Source organism: Lynx rufus, unplaced genomic scaffold (assembly GCF_022079265.1).
Source record: "Lynx rufus isolate CCGP_SWC_20201006 ecotype Redwood Valley unplaced genomic scaffold, mLynRuf1.p SCAF_11, whole genome shotgun sequence".
In the NCBI taxonomy this organism is placed as follows: Eukaryota; Metazoa; Chordata; class Mammalia; order Carnivora; family Felidae; genus Lynx; species Lynx rufus.
This window is the reverse complement of record NW_025814825.1, coordinates 34,091,313-34,104,901: the sequence shown is the minus strand read 5'-3', so window position 1 is coordinate 34,104,901 and position 13,589 is coordinate 34,091,313. Positions and strand designations below refer to the sequence as shown.

At 41.2% G+C, this 13,589-nt stretch overlaps 1 protein-coding gene across 1 annotated transcript in view; it reads right to left on the bottom strand.

The window, feature by feature from the left end:
• Nucleotides 1-11,271, bottom strand: part of KIF11 (kinesin family member 11) — a 45,100-nt gene extending 33,829 nt beyond the window's left edge. The window contains exons 1-6 of the mRNA XM_047073171.1: nucleotides 11,012-11,271; nucleotides 3,874-4,006; nucleotides 3,538-3,635; nucleotides 3,364-3,442; nucleotides 1,595-1,780; nucleotides 1,353-1,477 (exon numbers count right to left, since the gene is read on the bottom strand). Of these exons, the coding sequence (XP_046929127.1) occupies nucleotides 1,353-1,477; nucleotides 1,595-1,780; nucleotides 3,364-3,442; nucleotides 3,538-3,635; nucleotides 3,874-4,006; nucleotides 11,012-11,088 (698 nt within the window). The 5' untranslated portion in view covers nucleotides 11,089-11,271. The remainder of the gene's footprint in view (nucleotides 1-1,352; nucleotides 1,478-1,594; nucleotides 1,781-3,363; nucleotides 3,443-3,537; nucleotides 3,636-3,873; nucleotides 4,007-11,011) is intronic.
• Nucleotides 11,272-13,589: the final 2,318 nt, after the last annotated feature.

Sequence of the window (13,589 nt, the reverse complement as noted above, 5' to 3'; positions counted from 1 at the left end):
GAAACTCGAACCATGAGATCGTGACCTGAGCCAAAGACAAAAACTCAACCAACTGTGCCACCCAGGCACCCCTAATACATACATTTTTTTAAGAGTTGTAGAAATTTCTAATTACAAGGGAGCAAAGAAATAAGAGATCTAGTTTTTTGTGTTTTTTTTTTAAGTTTTATTTAAGTAATCTTTATACCCAACGTGGGGCTCGAACTCATGACTCTAAGATCAAGCACAGCACATTCTCCTGACTAAGCCAGCCAAGTGCCCTGAGATTTAGTTCTAATAATCATTTTGTAGGTCAGGGAAAGTGATAGATAAGTTCACTTATTTACCTGAAGTCACATGTTTGGTTAACTGCAGAACTAGACCTAAACACAAATATCTAACTCCCAATCCATAGCTCCTGTAATTACACTCTGATGCTTCCTTCAAAGACCAGCAGAAAAAGAAATCACCTGACGCAGTAAACTGCTTTTCTAGAATTTGGGATTTATCCTATAAGGGGTGCTATCAATATGCCCCTTTGTACCCCAGAAAGCCAGCGTTAGTGACCATATATTCCTACATTAAAATGAAGTCATCTGAAAAATGTTTAAATCATGTTGCACAATCTAAACATATATAATTTTTATCAATCATACTGCAATAAAGCTGGGGAAAAATTAAATGAAATTCTCTTTCTTCTAATCCTTATTTAAACCAAGTGCTTTCATGGGGCACTTGGGTGGCTCAGCCGGGTAAGCATCCAACTTCAACTCAGGTCATGAGCTCATGGTTTGTGAGTTCAAGCCCCACATCAGGCTCTGTTCTGACAGCTCAGAGAGAGCCTGGAGCCTGCTACAGACTCTGTGTCTCCCTCTCTCTCTGCCCCTCCCCTGGCTCATGCTCTTTCTCTCTCTCTCAAGAATAAAGAAACATTTAAAAATCACAAACAAACAAACAACAACAAAAAAAACAGGTGCTTTCAAACTTTGTTCTAGGTATCCACTGGGGCCCCAGAAAAATGCTCAGGGAAAACCTTCATGAGGCTAAGGAGGTAAGCCTCTAAGCATCCCACCCCCACATCAACTATAGCAGCCACATTATCAGCAGTTAATCAAGGCTTCCATGTACGATTTCATTCGAGAAAAAATAATCTAAAAAGTTTAAAACTTCTGCTCTAATATCAACTTCTCTTTGTTCTCCTTTCAACATTCTTCCAATACTGGTGTTCCCCTATAAATCTCAAGTCAATTACTAAAGCATGAAATCTAGCATATAATCTAGCTGTGTGACTCACATACCATGACTCACCCCAATTTGACTTCCCCCATGAAAAAGAAAACGGAGCAGTGGGGGGAAGACAATGGTTTTCTTACCTAGAGTATGCATTCATCAAAGTTGCTGCAGTTGTCCTTTTTGCTGCCCCCTTCTCCAAAATTTGATAGACTTCATCCTTGTTGTGCACTGTAATTTCTTCTAAACCTTTGATTATCACCCCCCTCTGACCAAAAATGAAAAGAGCATCCATCAGATTGGTAAAATATATATATATATTCTGGCTTCTCAAAGCATCACACATTAAAATCTGGATACATTCCATTCTCAAAGACTGAGTTACCTTGTTACGGGGATCATCAAACATCTGTAGTCTCTCAGAAACATCAGAAGATGGATTAAGGAGATCAAAAAGTTCTTCATTATAGATTTCCAACAGAGACACTTTGACTGAAAATTCAGTACCATTATCAGTAAGTTTCTCAAAAATTTGATGCAGAGTACGTGGAATTATACCAGCCAAGGGATCCTGAAACCATAATATTAATAAGGATTAAAATAAGGGAAGAATGCCATCCATTTACTATGGCGGTTAAAACACATATGGTAAGGGCCTCCTTCATGATATATTTAAACACAAATATGCTAAAACCAGTTTATCTATTTATATTTTTTATATCAATCCCTTTTCATCAAACTTTATTATAAATTGTATAAATTGTTCATTAGGTGTATAATCTAAATTCCACTAAAACAAGTTTAAAAAAGAAACGAACTGAGTATTAGAGAAGCAAAGTCATTTATAAGAATTTATTCAACAGTAACTATTCTTCTTCATTCCTTCCACAAATCTGTCCTATCAGCCACTTCATGCCATAGAAACCAACCAAATTAAGCTACTTATAAAACCAAGTTTAGTAATTCTAACTTTTCTCATGAGAACATAATACTACCATCTTAACAGAAAAGTGGCCCGTGTAACAGTGTATTCCCTAACTCTAACATAAACACGTTTTTAAAATATTTAAGCATCTTTTATAAAACTATTATGAATCTCTAAATTTTGAAACTGTACTTTAAGCCTATTCCTTATTTCCTATGGTTACAATTCCATAACTTCATTATCCATGCTCCAAGTTAATGCCTCAACAGTGTAACCACTAGAAAAAAGGATCAACCTAAATGTTAATAATTTGGAAACTTAACTTAGTCATTAAACGCACTTAAACAAGGGCGCCTGGGTGGTTTAGTCGGTTAAGCGTCCAGCTTCAGCTTAGGTCATGATCTCACGGTTTGTGGGTTCAAGGCCCATGTTGGGTTCTCTGCTGTCAGCATGGAGCCTGCTTTGGATCCTCTGTCCCTCTCTCCCTCTGCCCCTCCCCTGCTCCCTCGCTCTCTCTCAAAAATAAGTAAACATTAAAAGAAACCTCACTTAAACACACTTGATGGATATCTTTGTGAAATGTACTATGTGCTTTTTACAGTATCCAAGAATACAGTGATCTTAATTTCTTGAACACTCAAGGTCATCATTGTTAAAGTACCATGCTGCCCCTTGCTATGCTATCTTGAGGAGACTCATTTCCACACTGCAAAGTCTTCCCTTGCAAGCCCTACTCACATGCCGCTTTTCCACAATATTCTTTTTTTATTTAAAAAAAATTTTTCTTTAATGTTTATTTAGTTTTGAGAGAGAGACACAACACGAGCAGGGGAAGGGCAGAGAGAGAGGGAGTCACAGAATCCAAAGCAGGATCCAGGCTTTGAGCTGTCAGCACAGAGCCTGATGCAGGGCTTGAATTCACAAGCTGTGAGATCATGACCTAAGCTGAAGTTGGATGCTCAACCAACTGAGCCACCCAGGCACCCCTCCACAATATTCTGCTCCAACTATTCTGTCTTGTCACTTAACTGTGCCATATGTATTGATTCTTTCTCTCCCAATGAGACTATGTTTCTTAAACAAGAACCATATCATATAGTTTATCCTACATTCATGTTTGACATGGTACGCTGATCTTCTCTATTTCAAGAAAGAGGTCTTCACTCATGTTATATTAAGTTATATTTCAGCCATTTTAGAGATAGAAACCTGGTATAAACAGTAAATACCTCCTCCCAAGTGTACTCTTCATTAGGTGACCTCTCACCTTCCATTGTAAAGGTTTTTCCAGTGCCAGTTTGGCCGTATCTGTCAAAATTTTTAAAAGTGTTAAAAAAAAACACAAAAAACAAATACATGCATCTAAACTTTTTCATCAATTTGAAAAATAGTGTTTCACTCACGCAAAAATAGTGCAATTGTAACCCATAATAACTTCATCCAGAATTGGACAAACAACACTTCGGTAAACATCAATTTGTTTAGTAGACGCTCCAAAAACCTATCCCCAAAAAAAAAAAAAAAAATCAGAGCAATCTTCAGGGAAAAAAATATGTCAAAATTACTCACTTTAAGAATTTTGTTTTTAATAGATTAACTCATTCAGCCCACTAGAAACCATTTGACAGCTCAAAGAGTAACTGAAACTTGGAATTGACACTAGAACCTAGAGGAAATAGTATACGAGGCTAATTTTACATTGTAAATACAGGAGTTACAGCATTTAAAGAAGTAGGTACCATATCAAAAGTATATGTTTTCCTTGAGCTCTTGTCGGCCAATCCTCCAGTTCGTACACTAACTTCTTTTCGTACGTGATCACATTCCACTACAGAATGGGCGCTAGCTTTCCGCTCTGCCAAATTAAATGGTCTATAAAAAGAAATATACAAAGTTACTGAAAAAACTCTTAGTTTTCCGGTTACAAATGACATTGTCATTAATACCTTAGACAACAACAAAGTGAAGTTTTTTTTTTGTTTTTTATTTATTTTTTTTTAATGTTTTACTTATTTTTGAGACAGGGAGAGACAGAGCATGAACAGGGGAGGGTCAGAGAGAGGGAGACACAGAATCTGAAACAGGCTCCAGGCTCTGAGCTGTCAGCACAGAGCCCGACGCGGGGCTTGAATTCACGGACCGCGAGATCATGACCTGAGCTGAAGTCGGCCGCCTAACCAACTGAGCCACCGAGGCGCCCCCAAATTGAAGTTTTTTGACTACACTGTTGGTAACAGGGATTACATGGGGTACTACTGAATGATACTGCTAAAGCAGATGGCAGAATTTTAAGTCTTAACCCCCAGAAATAAAAAATCGTTTTTTTTAATTTTCAAAGTTATGTAAAACATTATAATTCTGACAGTTTTGAGAGTAGATGCTAACAGAATTAACTTGTAAAAAATGCCAAACTTATTTTTTAGAATTGTATTTCTACTATTCTTAGAATCTGAGAAAGTTAGGTTATAATGTAGTAGAGAGATTTGTGTTCAAATTACTAACCCCATTTGTGTTTGAAATACTAACCTGAGAGTGAACAACTGGCATAAGATAAAAAGTAGATAAAAATAATGACTGGGACGCCTGGGTGGCTCAGTCAGTCAAGCATCCGACTTCGGCTCAGGTCATGATCTCGGGGTATAGAAGTTTGAGCCCCACGTCGGGCTCTGTGCTGACAGCTCAAAGCCTGGAGCCTGCTTCAGATTCTGTGTCTCCCTCTCTCTCTGCCCCTCCCCTGCTCATGATCTGTCTTTCTCTGTCTCTCAATGATAAAAAACATTAAAAATTTTAAAAAATATAATAATGACTAATACATTGAGTAGTTACTATGTGCCAGGTATTCACTATTCTGTCTTTTTTTAATGTTTATTTTTGAGAGAGAGAGAGAGAGAGAGCGCGCGCGCATGAGCAGGGGAGGGGCAGAGATGCTTAAGTCAGATGCTTAACCAACAGAGCCACCCAGGTGCCTTGGTACTCACTATTCTAAATGCTTCACATGTGTTAACTCAGTTTGTCCTCACAACACTGTGAGGTCAAGGGGGAATAGTAACAAAACAAATGGTTATAAAAGAGGTAATGTTTAGAAAGAATATGTAAAGGGTGCTGTTGGAACACAAAGCAAAAATTTAGTGTCTTGATTGGGACAGGGAGGGGTAGGGGAATCATACATAAGTGATAGGAAAGACGCCCAGAGGAAGAAACGTAAGTGAAATTCCTCCTTGGGCTTTCAATAGAGTAAGGATTCTTTTTTTTTTTTTTTTTACATTATTATTATTTTTTTTTAATTTAAACCCAAATTAGTTAGCATGTAGCGCAACAATGATTTCAGGTGCAGATTCCTTAATGCCCTTTACCCATTGAGCCCACCCCCCGTCCCACAACCCCTCCAGTAACCCTCTGTTTGTTCTCCATATTTAAGAGTCTCTTATGTTTTGTCCCGTTTTTTTTTAAAGCTTATTTATTTTGAGAGAGAGAGAGAGAGAGAGAGAGAGAGAGCGCGCGCGAGAGCGAGCGCATGCGCGCATGAGTGGGGGAGGGGCAGAGAGAGGGAGACAGAATCTGAAGCAGGCTCCAGGCTTTGAGTTGTCAGCACAGAGCCCGATGCTGGGCTCGAACTCACGGACCGCAAGATCATGACCTGAGCCAAAGTGGGATGCTCAACCGACGGAGCTACCCAGGTGCCCCTGTCCCCCTCCCTGTTTTTATATTATTTTTGCTTCCCTTCCCTTATGGTCACCTGTTCTGTGTCTTAAAGTCCTCATATGAGTGACGTCATATATTTGCCTTTCTGACTAATTTCACTTAGTATAATACCCTCTAGTTCCATCCACGTACTTGCAAATGGCAAGATTTCATTCTTTTTGATTGCTGAGTAATACTCCAGTGTATGTATGTACGTATGCACGTATGTATGTATATATGTGTGTATATATATATACCATATCTTCTTTATCCATTTAGAGTAAGGATTCTTGATCTTGATTTGTATACAGTGTATACAAATTTCCCATTTGAAAAATGGGGCTGAGTAATAGTACCAAACTCACTGCACAGGAAAATAAATCCTGTTTAGTTTACCATTTCCCAGTGGCTACCACAATGCTTGGTACATAACCGGCATTCTAATATCTGTTAAACTACACAGCTTAATAAATGTCACCCTAAGGGGAATAATGGAAGAGCTGAAAAGAACCATAATACATACAGAGGCATCCATCAGATATTTATATACTTAACACACATCTGGACCAAAGAGAGAGATGTACTCTTAACCTGAGTTCATTTTTCCCACTCAGTATCACATATTATGAAAGGAAATGCCAAATAGGAAATTATCTTTCCCTTCATCACTAGACAAACTACGTTGCTATTTATTTTAAAAAGGGTATCTCAACACTCTTTGGCATGCCCCATCCCTAGCATTTTTTGATGGTCATAAGATCAAATTTGTGATTCTGGGAAATTTAACTCAGCAACTCTCAGATAATATATAGTGATGCTATCAACTGTCAAATGTAATGAAACCTACACAATGCACATAACCCATGGCATGCAGGATTATTAACAGTTCAACAAAACTTGGTCAAAACCAACTTTCTGGTAGGCCAAGAGTATCAACTAGAATGAATTGCTCTCGTGTGGTTAAAGCTCTTTCAATGTCTACCATTCCTAGCATCTCTCAACTAATTTCTTTGCCTGGATGTGTAATTAAGTTAACCAAATGAATACCATTGAGATGTCACAACTGAGCAGTAGATATTCACACATATCACACATTCCTAAAAGTTATCAAAACTCCGAGCAGCTTTAGGAACTATTTGTACTATGATAAATAGTACTGCCAAGCCACCATATTCCTAACCAAACCTCTCTAACTAGAAATTGCTAGGTTCCTGCTGGTGATGCTAACAAACCCATCGATTTGTTGGCCTCACTACAGTTCTATTACATTTATTTGTTCATTCCATAAATATTTATCAACTACTCACTATATGATAAAACTGAGGATAGAGAAGTGAACAAAACCAAGTTTAAAAAAAACCCAAAACACTCAACTTCTTATTCTCAGGGAGCTTTTATCTTAGTGTTATACAAAGATAATTTAGATACTGATAAATTAGAAATGAAAATAAATAAGCCAAACTAAATGGGATTGGAAGTGATGATGGGGGGAAATAGGCAGTTGCTATTACTATTTTCGGATGGTCAGGGAAGGTTTCTCTGATATTTAATGATACTTAAGCAGAATCTAGAAAGTGAGGGAGTCTTACAGCTATTTTGATGGGAAAGCTTTCTAGGCAGAGTGAAATTGCAAAGTCCCTGAGGTAGAGCTTGGTGGATAGATGTTATTTTAAATATATAGAGGTGGGAGGCACCTGGGTGGCTCAGTTGGTTGAGTATGTGACTTTTGATTTTGACTTAGGTCATGATCTCATGGTTTGTGGGATGAGTCCCATGTCGGGCTCCACACTGATAGGGTGAAGCCTGCTTGGGATTCTCTCTTTCTCCCTCTCTCTCTGCCCCTCCCCTGCTTGTGCATGCTCTCGCTCTCTCTCTCTCTCTCAAGATAAACTTTAAGAAAAAAACATATTTATATACTTTTATATATATGAATTATTCATATGGGCTCAGATCTAAATTACTAAAGCACTTGTCTAGATTAAAATGCAAGACTGGGGCGCCTGGGTGGCGCAGTCGGTTAAGCGTCCGACTTCAGCCAGGTCACGATCTCGCGGTCCGTGAGTTCGAGCCCCGCGTCGGGCTCTGGGCTGATGGCTCGGAGCCTGGAGCCTGTTTCCGATTCTGTGTCTCCCTCTCTCTCTGCCCCTCCCCCGTTCATGCTTTGTCTCTCTCTGTCCCAAAAATAAAAAAAAAAAAAAAAAAACGTTGAAAAAAAAATAAAATGCAAGACTGACTTAAATCATAAAACCTTTATATGACAGTCTTTTTTTTTTTTTTTTTAAGTTTATTTTGAGAGAGACAAGAGTGTGAGCCGGGGGAGAGGCAGAGAGAGATGGGGAGAGAGAGGATACCAAGCAGGCTCCTCGCTGTCAGTGCAGAGCCCACCTTGGGGGCTCAATCCCACGACTGTGAGATCATGACCTCAGCCAAAATCGAGTCAGACGCTCAACTGACTGAGCCACCCGGGGCCCCTCTATTATGTTCTTAATAGAATTTATGCTAACCTGTACACTTATACAAGGGGAAAGAATGTTTTGCATGTGTGTTGTCTTTGTGTATACATATATCAAAGCCTATTTCCTTATTAAAATTTCTCTATATATGAACCATCAGTTCCTCAACTCCAGAAATTATAGCTTTCTCTTGAGCTGTGTATAGGTCGACTAAAAAATTTTCTTCCTAGGGGCGCCTGGGTGGCGCAGTCGGTTAAGCGTCCGACTTCAGCCAGGTCACGATCTCACGGTCCGTGAGTTCGAGCCCAGCGTCGGGCTCTGGGCTGATGGCTCAGAGCCTGGAACCTGTTTCCAATTCTGTGTCTCCCTCTCTCTCTGCCCCTCCCCCGTTCATGCTCTGTCTCTCTCTGTCCCAAAAATAAATAAACGTTAAAAAAAAATAAAATAAAAAAAATAAAAAAATAAATTTTCTTCCTAAAGTTATAATACAAGTAAAGAACATCACTGGGGAGCCTGGGTGGCTCAGTGGGTTAAGTGTCTGAATTCGTTTGGCTCAGGTGAGTTCAAGCCCCCACATTGGGCTCTCTGCTGTCAGCACAGAGCCTGCTTGGGATTCTCTGTCCCCTCTCTCTACCCCTCCCCCCTTACACAAGAGCACATGCACGTGTGAGCCCTCTCTCAAAAATAAACATTAAAAAATTTTTAAAAAGCAAGTAAAGATCACAAAAGGTTATATTCATTGTAATAAGGTAATAAGCCACCTCTTGAAATCTCGCTGACCTCTTAGGTTACAATAAACTGTGCCAATTAAAAATGTAAAACTGAAAAACAAAACAAAACAAAAAATCAGGGAAGAATATGTGACCAGAGACTACATGTGGTTTGCAAAGCCTAAAATATTCACTATCTGAGCCCTTTACAGAAAAGGTTTAACAACGACAAGGGCCTCGTAAATTGTTTACTAAAGCTTAAGGACATATCCGCACTAGGAAAGATATTTGAAAAAGAAAGCATGAAAAGAAAAACATCCTCATACAAAAATTATTGTAAATAGTCACAACCAAAGCACTTTTCATTAGTGACAAAGTAAAAGAAACCTCTTTTTGGTAAGACTTGAAATGAATGGGGATAATAAATAATGTTTAATTCTTGGGACTGAGGAAGGGGGCTGGAAAGGGAAACAATGGGGCTCAAACTGTAATGATTGGTCTGTTTCTAATATGGGTGATGGATACACAGATGTTTGTTACTTTATTCTCCATAACTTTTACAGGTCTGACATATTTTGTAACTAACAATAAAAAAGAAAATTAAAGAAAATAAAGCCACGCAGAGAAAGCATTACTGTCGGGCCTTAATAAACGATCAACATAATCTAAAAATCTGCGTTTCTATTATGGGCTGTTAATTTTTTTTTTTTTTCAATCTTCAAAACAAGTAACTATTTTTTTTTTAATTTTTTTTTTCAACGTTTATTTATTTTTGGGACAGAGAGAGACAGAGCATGAACGGGGGAAGGGCAGAGAGAGAGGGAGACACAGAATCGGAAACAGGCTCCAGGCTCTGAGCCATCAGCCCAGAGCCCGACGCGGGGCTCGAACTCACGGACCGCGAGATCGTGACCTGGCTGAAGTCGGACGCTTAACCGACTGCGCCACCCAGGCGCCCCAAAACAAGTAACTATTAAGAGAAACTCTCAAGTACAGCTGGTAATTGGCCGGACTTAAGGTTACCACCGAATTTCCTCTCTGACACCTAGTTTAGAAAGCCAGCTATTACAGCTGACTTCTACAATTCAAGTCACCAAAGCTGAGAAGGCAGTAACTTAAGAAAGTTTGTTGCATACATTTAAAAAATCACCTTAAAAAAAAAAGATTTAGAATACTTTTGTATTTACAGAAAAGTTGCTGACAGTAGAATTTTAAAAAGAGCAACAAAAACACACACAAAACACACACATACAACAGTAAACTGTGGACGGCTTCTAAAAAGCTGAATAAATCAATCTCTAAGCAACAGTTTATATAACAAGCATGTTCTCTCTCTACTGGCTAATTTCAAAATTGGGAAGTTATTTGGAAATCAATCTGGGGAGAGTTGAACACCTCCATCCGCTCACCCTGAAAAAACTGTCTTCTTTGGTTTAGGGAAGACCAAGCTGCAGTACAATCAGAAAGCTATAGTGGCTTAAGCTGTCTCCTTTTAAAAACAGAAACTCACTCTATAACAACCTTTAAATTTTAAATACAGTGGTGTTTCCTTATTTAGTAGGGATGAAGAAAATATTGCATCAAAAATAAAGAGAACAAGTGATCGGTTATGTTTTGAGAGATGATGGAGAGGCCGGTAATCTCAACATCAGGACCATCTGCAAAGTAGGTATACAGTCTTATTTCCAAACTGACAAACTACAAGAAGTGGAATGTAAAAGTGACACCTAAATCTCTGCTGTCATTAGTTTTTTAAAAACAACATACTTTTCCATGAAGAACGGCGATCAAATTCTCCTGAATTGCAAATCAAACTATAACCTCCAATACGAATATCCTTTCTTCTGAAACAGACACTAATTTACTCCTCACAGCAATCTGGTGTCATTTTATAGAACAGCATTTAGAGGAACTATGAGACAGGCAGGTCTGCACCGCCCAGAAACTACAATCAAAATTCCACTCTCCTGACAGCACAGAAGGGAGCCCAGCAGCAAAGCCCGGCACTCCGAATCCTGCCGGGTTCGCCCTACCTGCATCTCACCACCACCTGGATGTTCTTCCCCTTTTCCTCTTTCTTCTTCGCGGAGGAATTCGGCTGGGACGCCATGACGATCACCGCGGGAAAGTCAAGACCTGGTCGCGTACTGGAGCGCCGTGGGGGCGCGGGAGGGTCCTGCGACCGGCGCGGGCCAGATGCCCACCTCCCCCGCCGGGTACTGGCGTGGCCTGGGGAACCCACGCAAGTAGCTCGACGTCCCCGCTCTCCACCAGGAGCTCTGACTCGCCGAGGCGTCTGTCCCGCACTAGCACTAGCGGGAGCCTCGGAAACAGCGATGTCGTCTCCGCCCGAAGCCTAGGAAACCAGGCAACGACTCGGCGCCTCAATTTGAAAAAGGAGCCGAGACGCGGAACCAATAGCAGCGCGGGCGCGCAAGGCACCATGGGACGGGGTGTCGTCACCAGAGCCCCGCCCTTGGGGCGTGGCCCGCGGGAAAGTAAAAAGCTGGTCTGTCCGTACCTTTCTGGAACTCGTGGTCCAGAGGGAGAGACGCACGAGTGAGCAGTGTGACCCTTCAACGCGACCTTGCCCAAGTTACATAACGTCTCTATAAACCAAGATTTCCAAATCTTCAAAATGGAAGCAATAGCGACCACCTTAGAAGGTAGTGTGAGAATTAACTAGTGCGGGCAAATCCCTTAGACTAGAACATGTAGTATCAGGATAGCTGGCCACGATTATAATTATTATTAGCGGATGGTAAGACAGTGCTGTGGAAGCACAGGGCAGAGGTCAAATGCGAGCCCTTTTCTCGGAGGCAGCGTCTAGAGTAGCCTTGAATAATTAGGAAGTGTTAAGAAATAAGGCTACATGGGTAACCAAATTGCGATGAAAAGGGCGTTAAGTGTCATTTTCAGAACTCTGAATGTATCCTTTAACTGATGAGAAATGTGATTGTTAAGTGATTCCAAGCAAAAGGCAGTACGGTACTCGCCCTTTCAGACAACTCTTCCGGAAGGACTGACGCAGGCTCAAGGCGCGCTTCCCCCTACGTGGTGCCGCAGTCCGCGGGAGGCTCAAGGAGGCGCCCGCCGCGGTCAGCCTACAAATCCCAGCAGGCCGCGCTCGCTGGGCCCCGCCCCCGATCGGTAACCTGTGACTTTCGGTAGGCGTCCTACAAGCGTCCTTGCGGTGCTTGAAGAGACTCGACCCTTCAGGTGTGGCATCCAGGCCCGGGAAAAACTGTCGTGGGCCTGTGCTATAGTCGGCTTAAGGAGCTGCGCTTGTGGGCCACACTTAGCCCACAGGAAACTGGGTATCGTTTTAGCTTTTTAAGTAAGGGCCAGATGGAAAACTCTCAGGCGCCTTTGTGTTCCTCCACTTATTAACCTCCTGCATTCCCCCAAGGAGACAATTGTATATACAGCTCGGATCTCTGGTCACCTTTATGCATAGCTCAGCATCTCAAAATGGACCTGCTGAAAACAGAACTCGTTATGCTCCTTAAAGCCACCCTAATCTTTCTCATCTGGACCCATGGCACTAACCAGATCTTTGATTCCTTCATATTCTACCTTGTCCAGTGGACTTCTGTTAGTTTTATCACCTCCGCCACCACTCCAGGCCAAGTCTCTTTTATCTCTAATCTGAACCACTGTCCTTAACACGTCTCCCTACTTCTGCTGTTTTCTCCTCTACCCACTGCATTCAGTCAGCAACGGGAAGGATCCTTTAAAATAATTCGATCAGGGTGCCTGGGTGGCTCAGTCGGGCGTCTGACTGTTGATTTTAGCTCAGGTCATGATCTCAGGGAGGGGAAACCCAGCCCCATGTGGGGCTCTGCGCTGGCAGTGCAGAGCCTACTTGGGATTCTCTCTCTCCCCTCTCTCTCTGTCTCTCTGTCCCTCCCCCATCTCTCTCTCTCTCTCCAAAAAACCAAAACCCGATCACGCCCTTCATTTACTCTTAAATCTTTCAATAGCTTCTCAATGAACTTACAATAAAATCCAAACTCCTTACCATATCCTGTGAGGCCTTCATGATACATTGCCTATACCAACATCAACTCCAGCTACTAATCACATAGCTCACTACCATGCTCCAGAGCTTCTAAGCTTTCTTGTCTCCAGGCCTTTGCATTTGCTGTACACTCTGCCTTTTAGTTTGGTTCTTTGCATGACTGACTCATTCTTATTCTTCAGATCTAAGCTCCACTTTCTCTTTTAAAAGGCTTTTCCTGGCCACCCTATCTAAAGCATAGGCCTCATTTCAAGACCTTACTTATTTCCTTCATAACACGTATTGCAGTCTGTGATTACATTGTCAGGTACATCTCTCTACCCTGCTGGAATATAGGTTTCATCAGGGACCATGGATTGTCTTATTCAATGTTGTTTTCTTAATGTTCTTGAACAGAGCCTTACACAAAGTAGTCACTCAATAAATATATGAGTAGTAAGGGCGCCTGGGTGGCTCAGTTGGTTAAGTGTCCCACTCTTGATTTCTGCCCTGGTCATGATCTCACAGTTGGTGAGATCAAGCCCCGCATGGGGTTTTGCGCTGACATTGCAGAGCCTGCTTGGGATTCTATCTCTCCCTCTGTCTCTCTC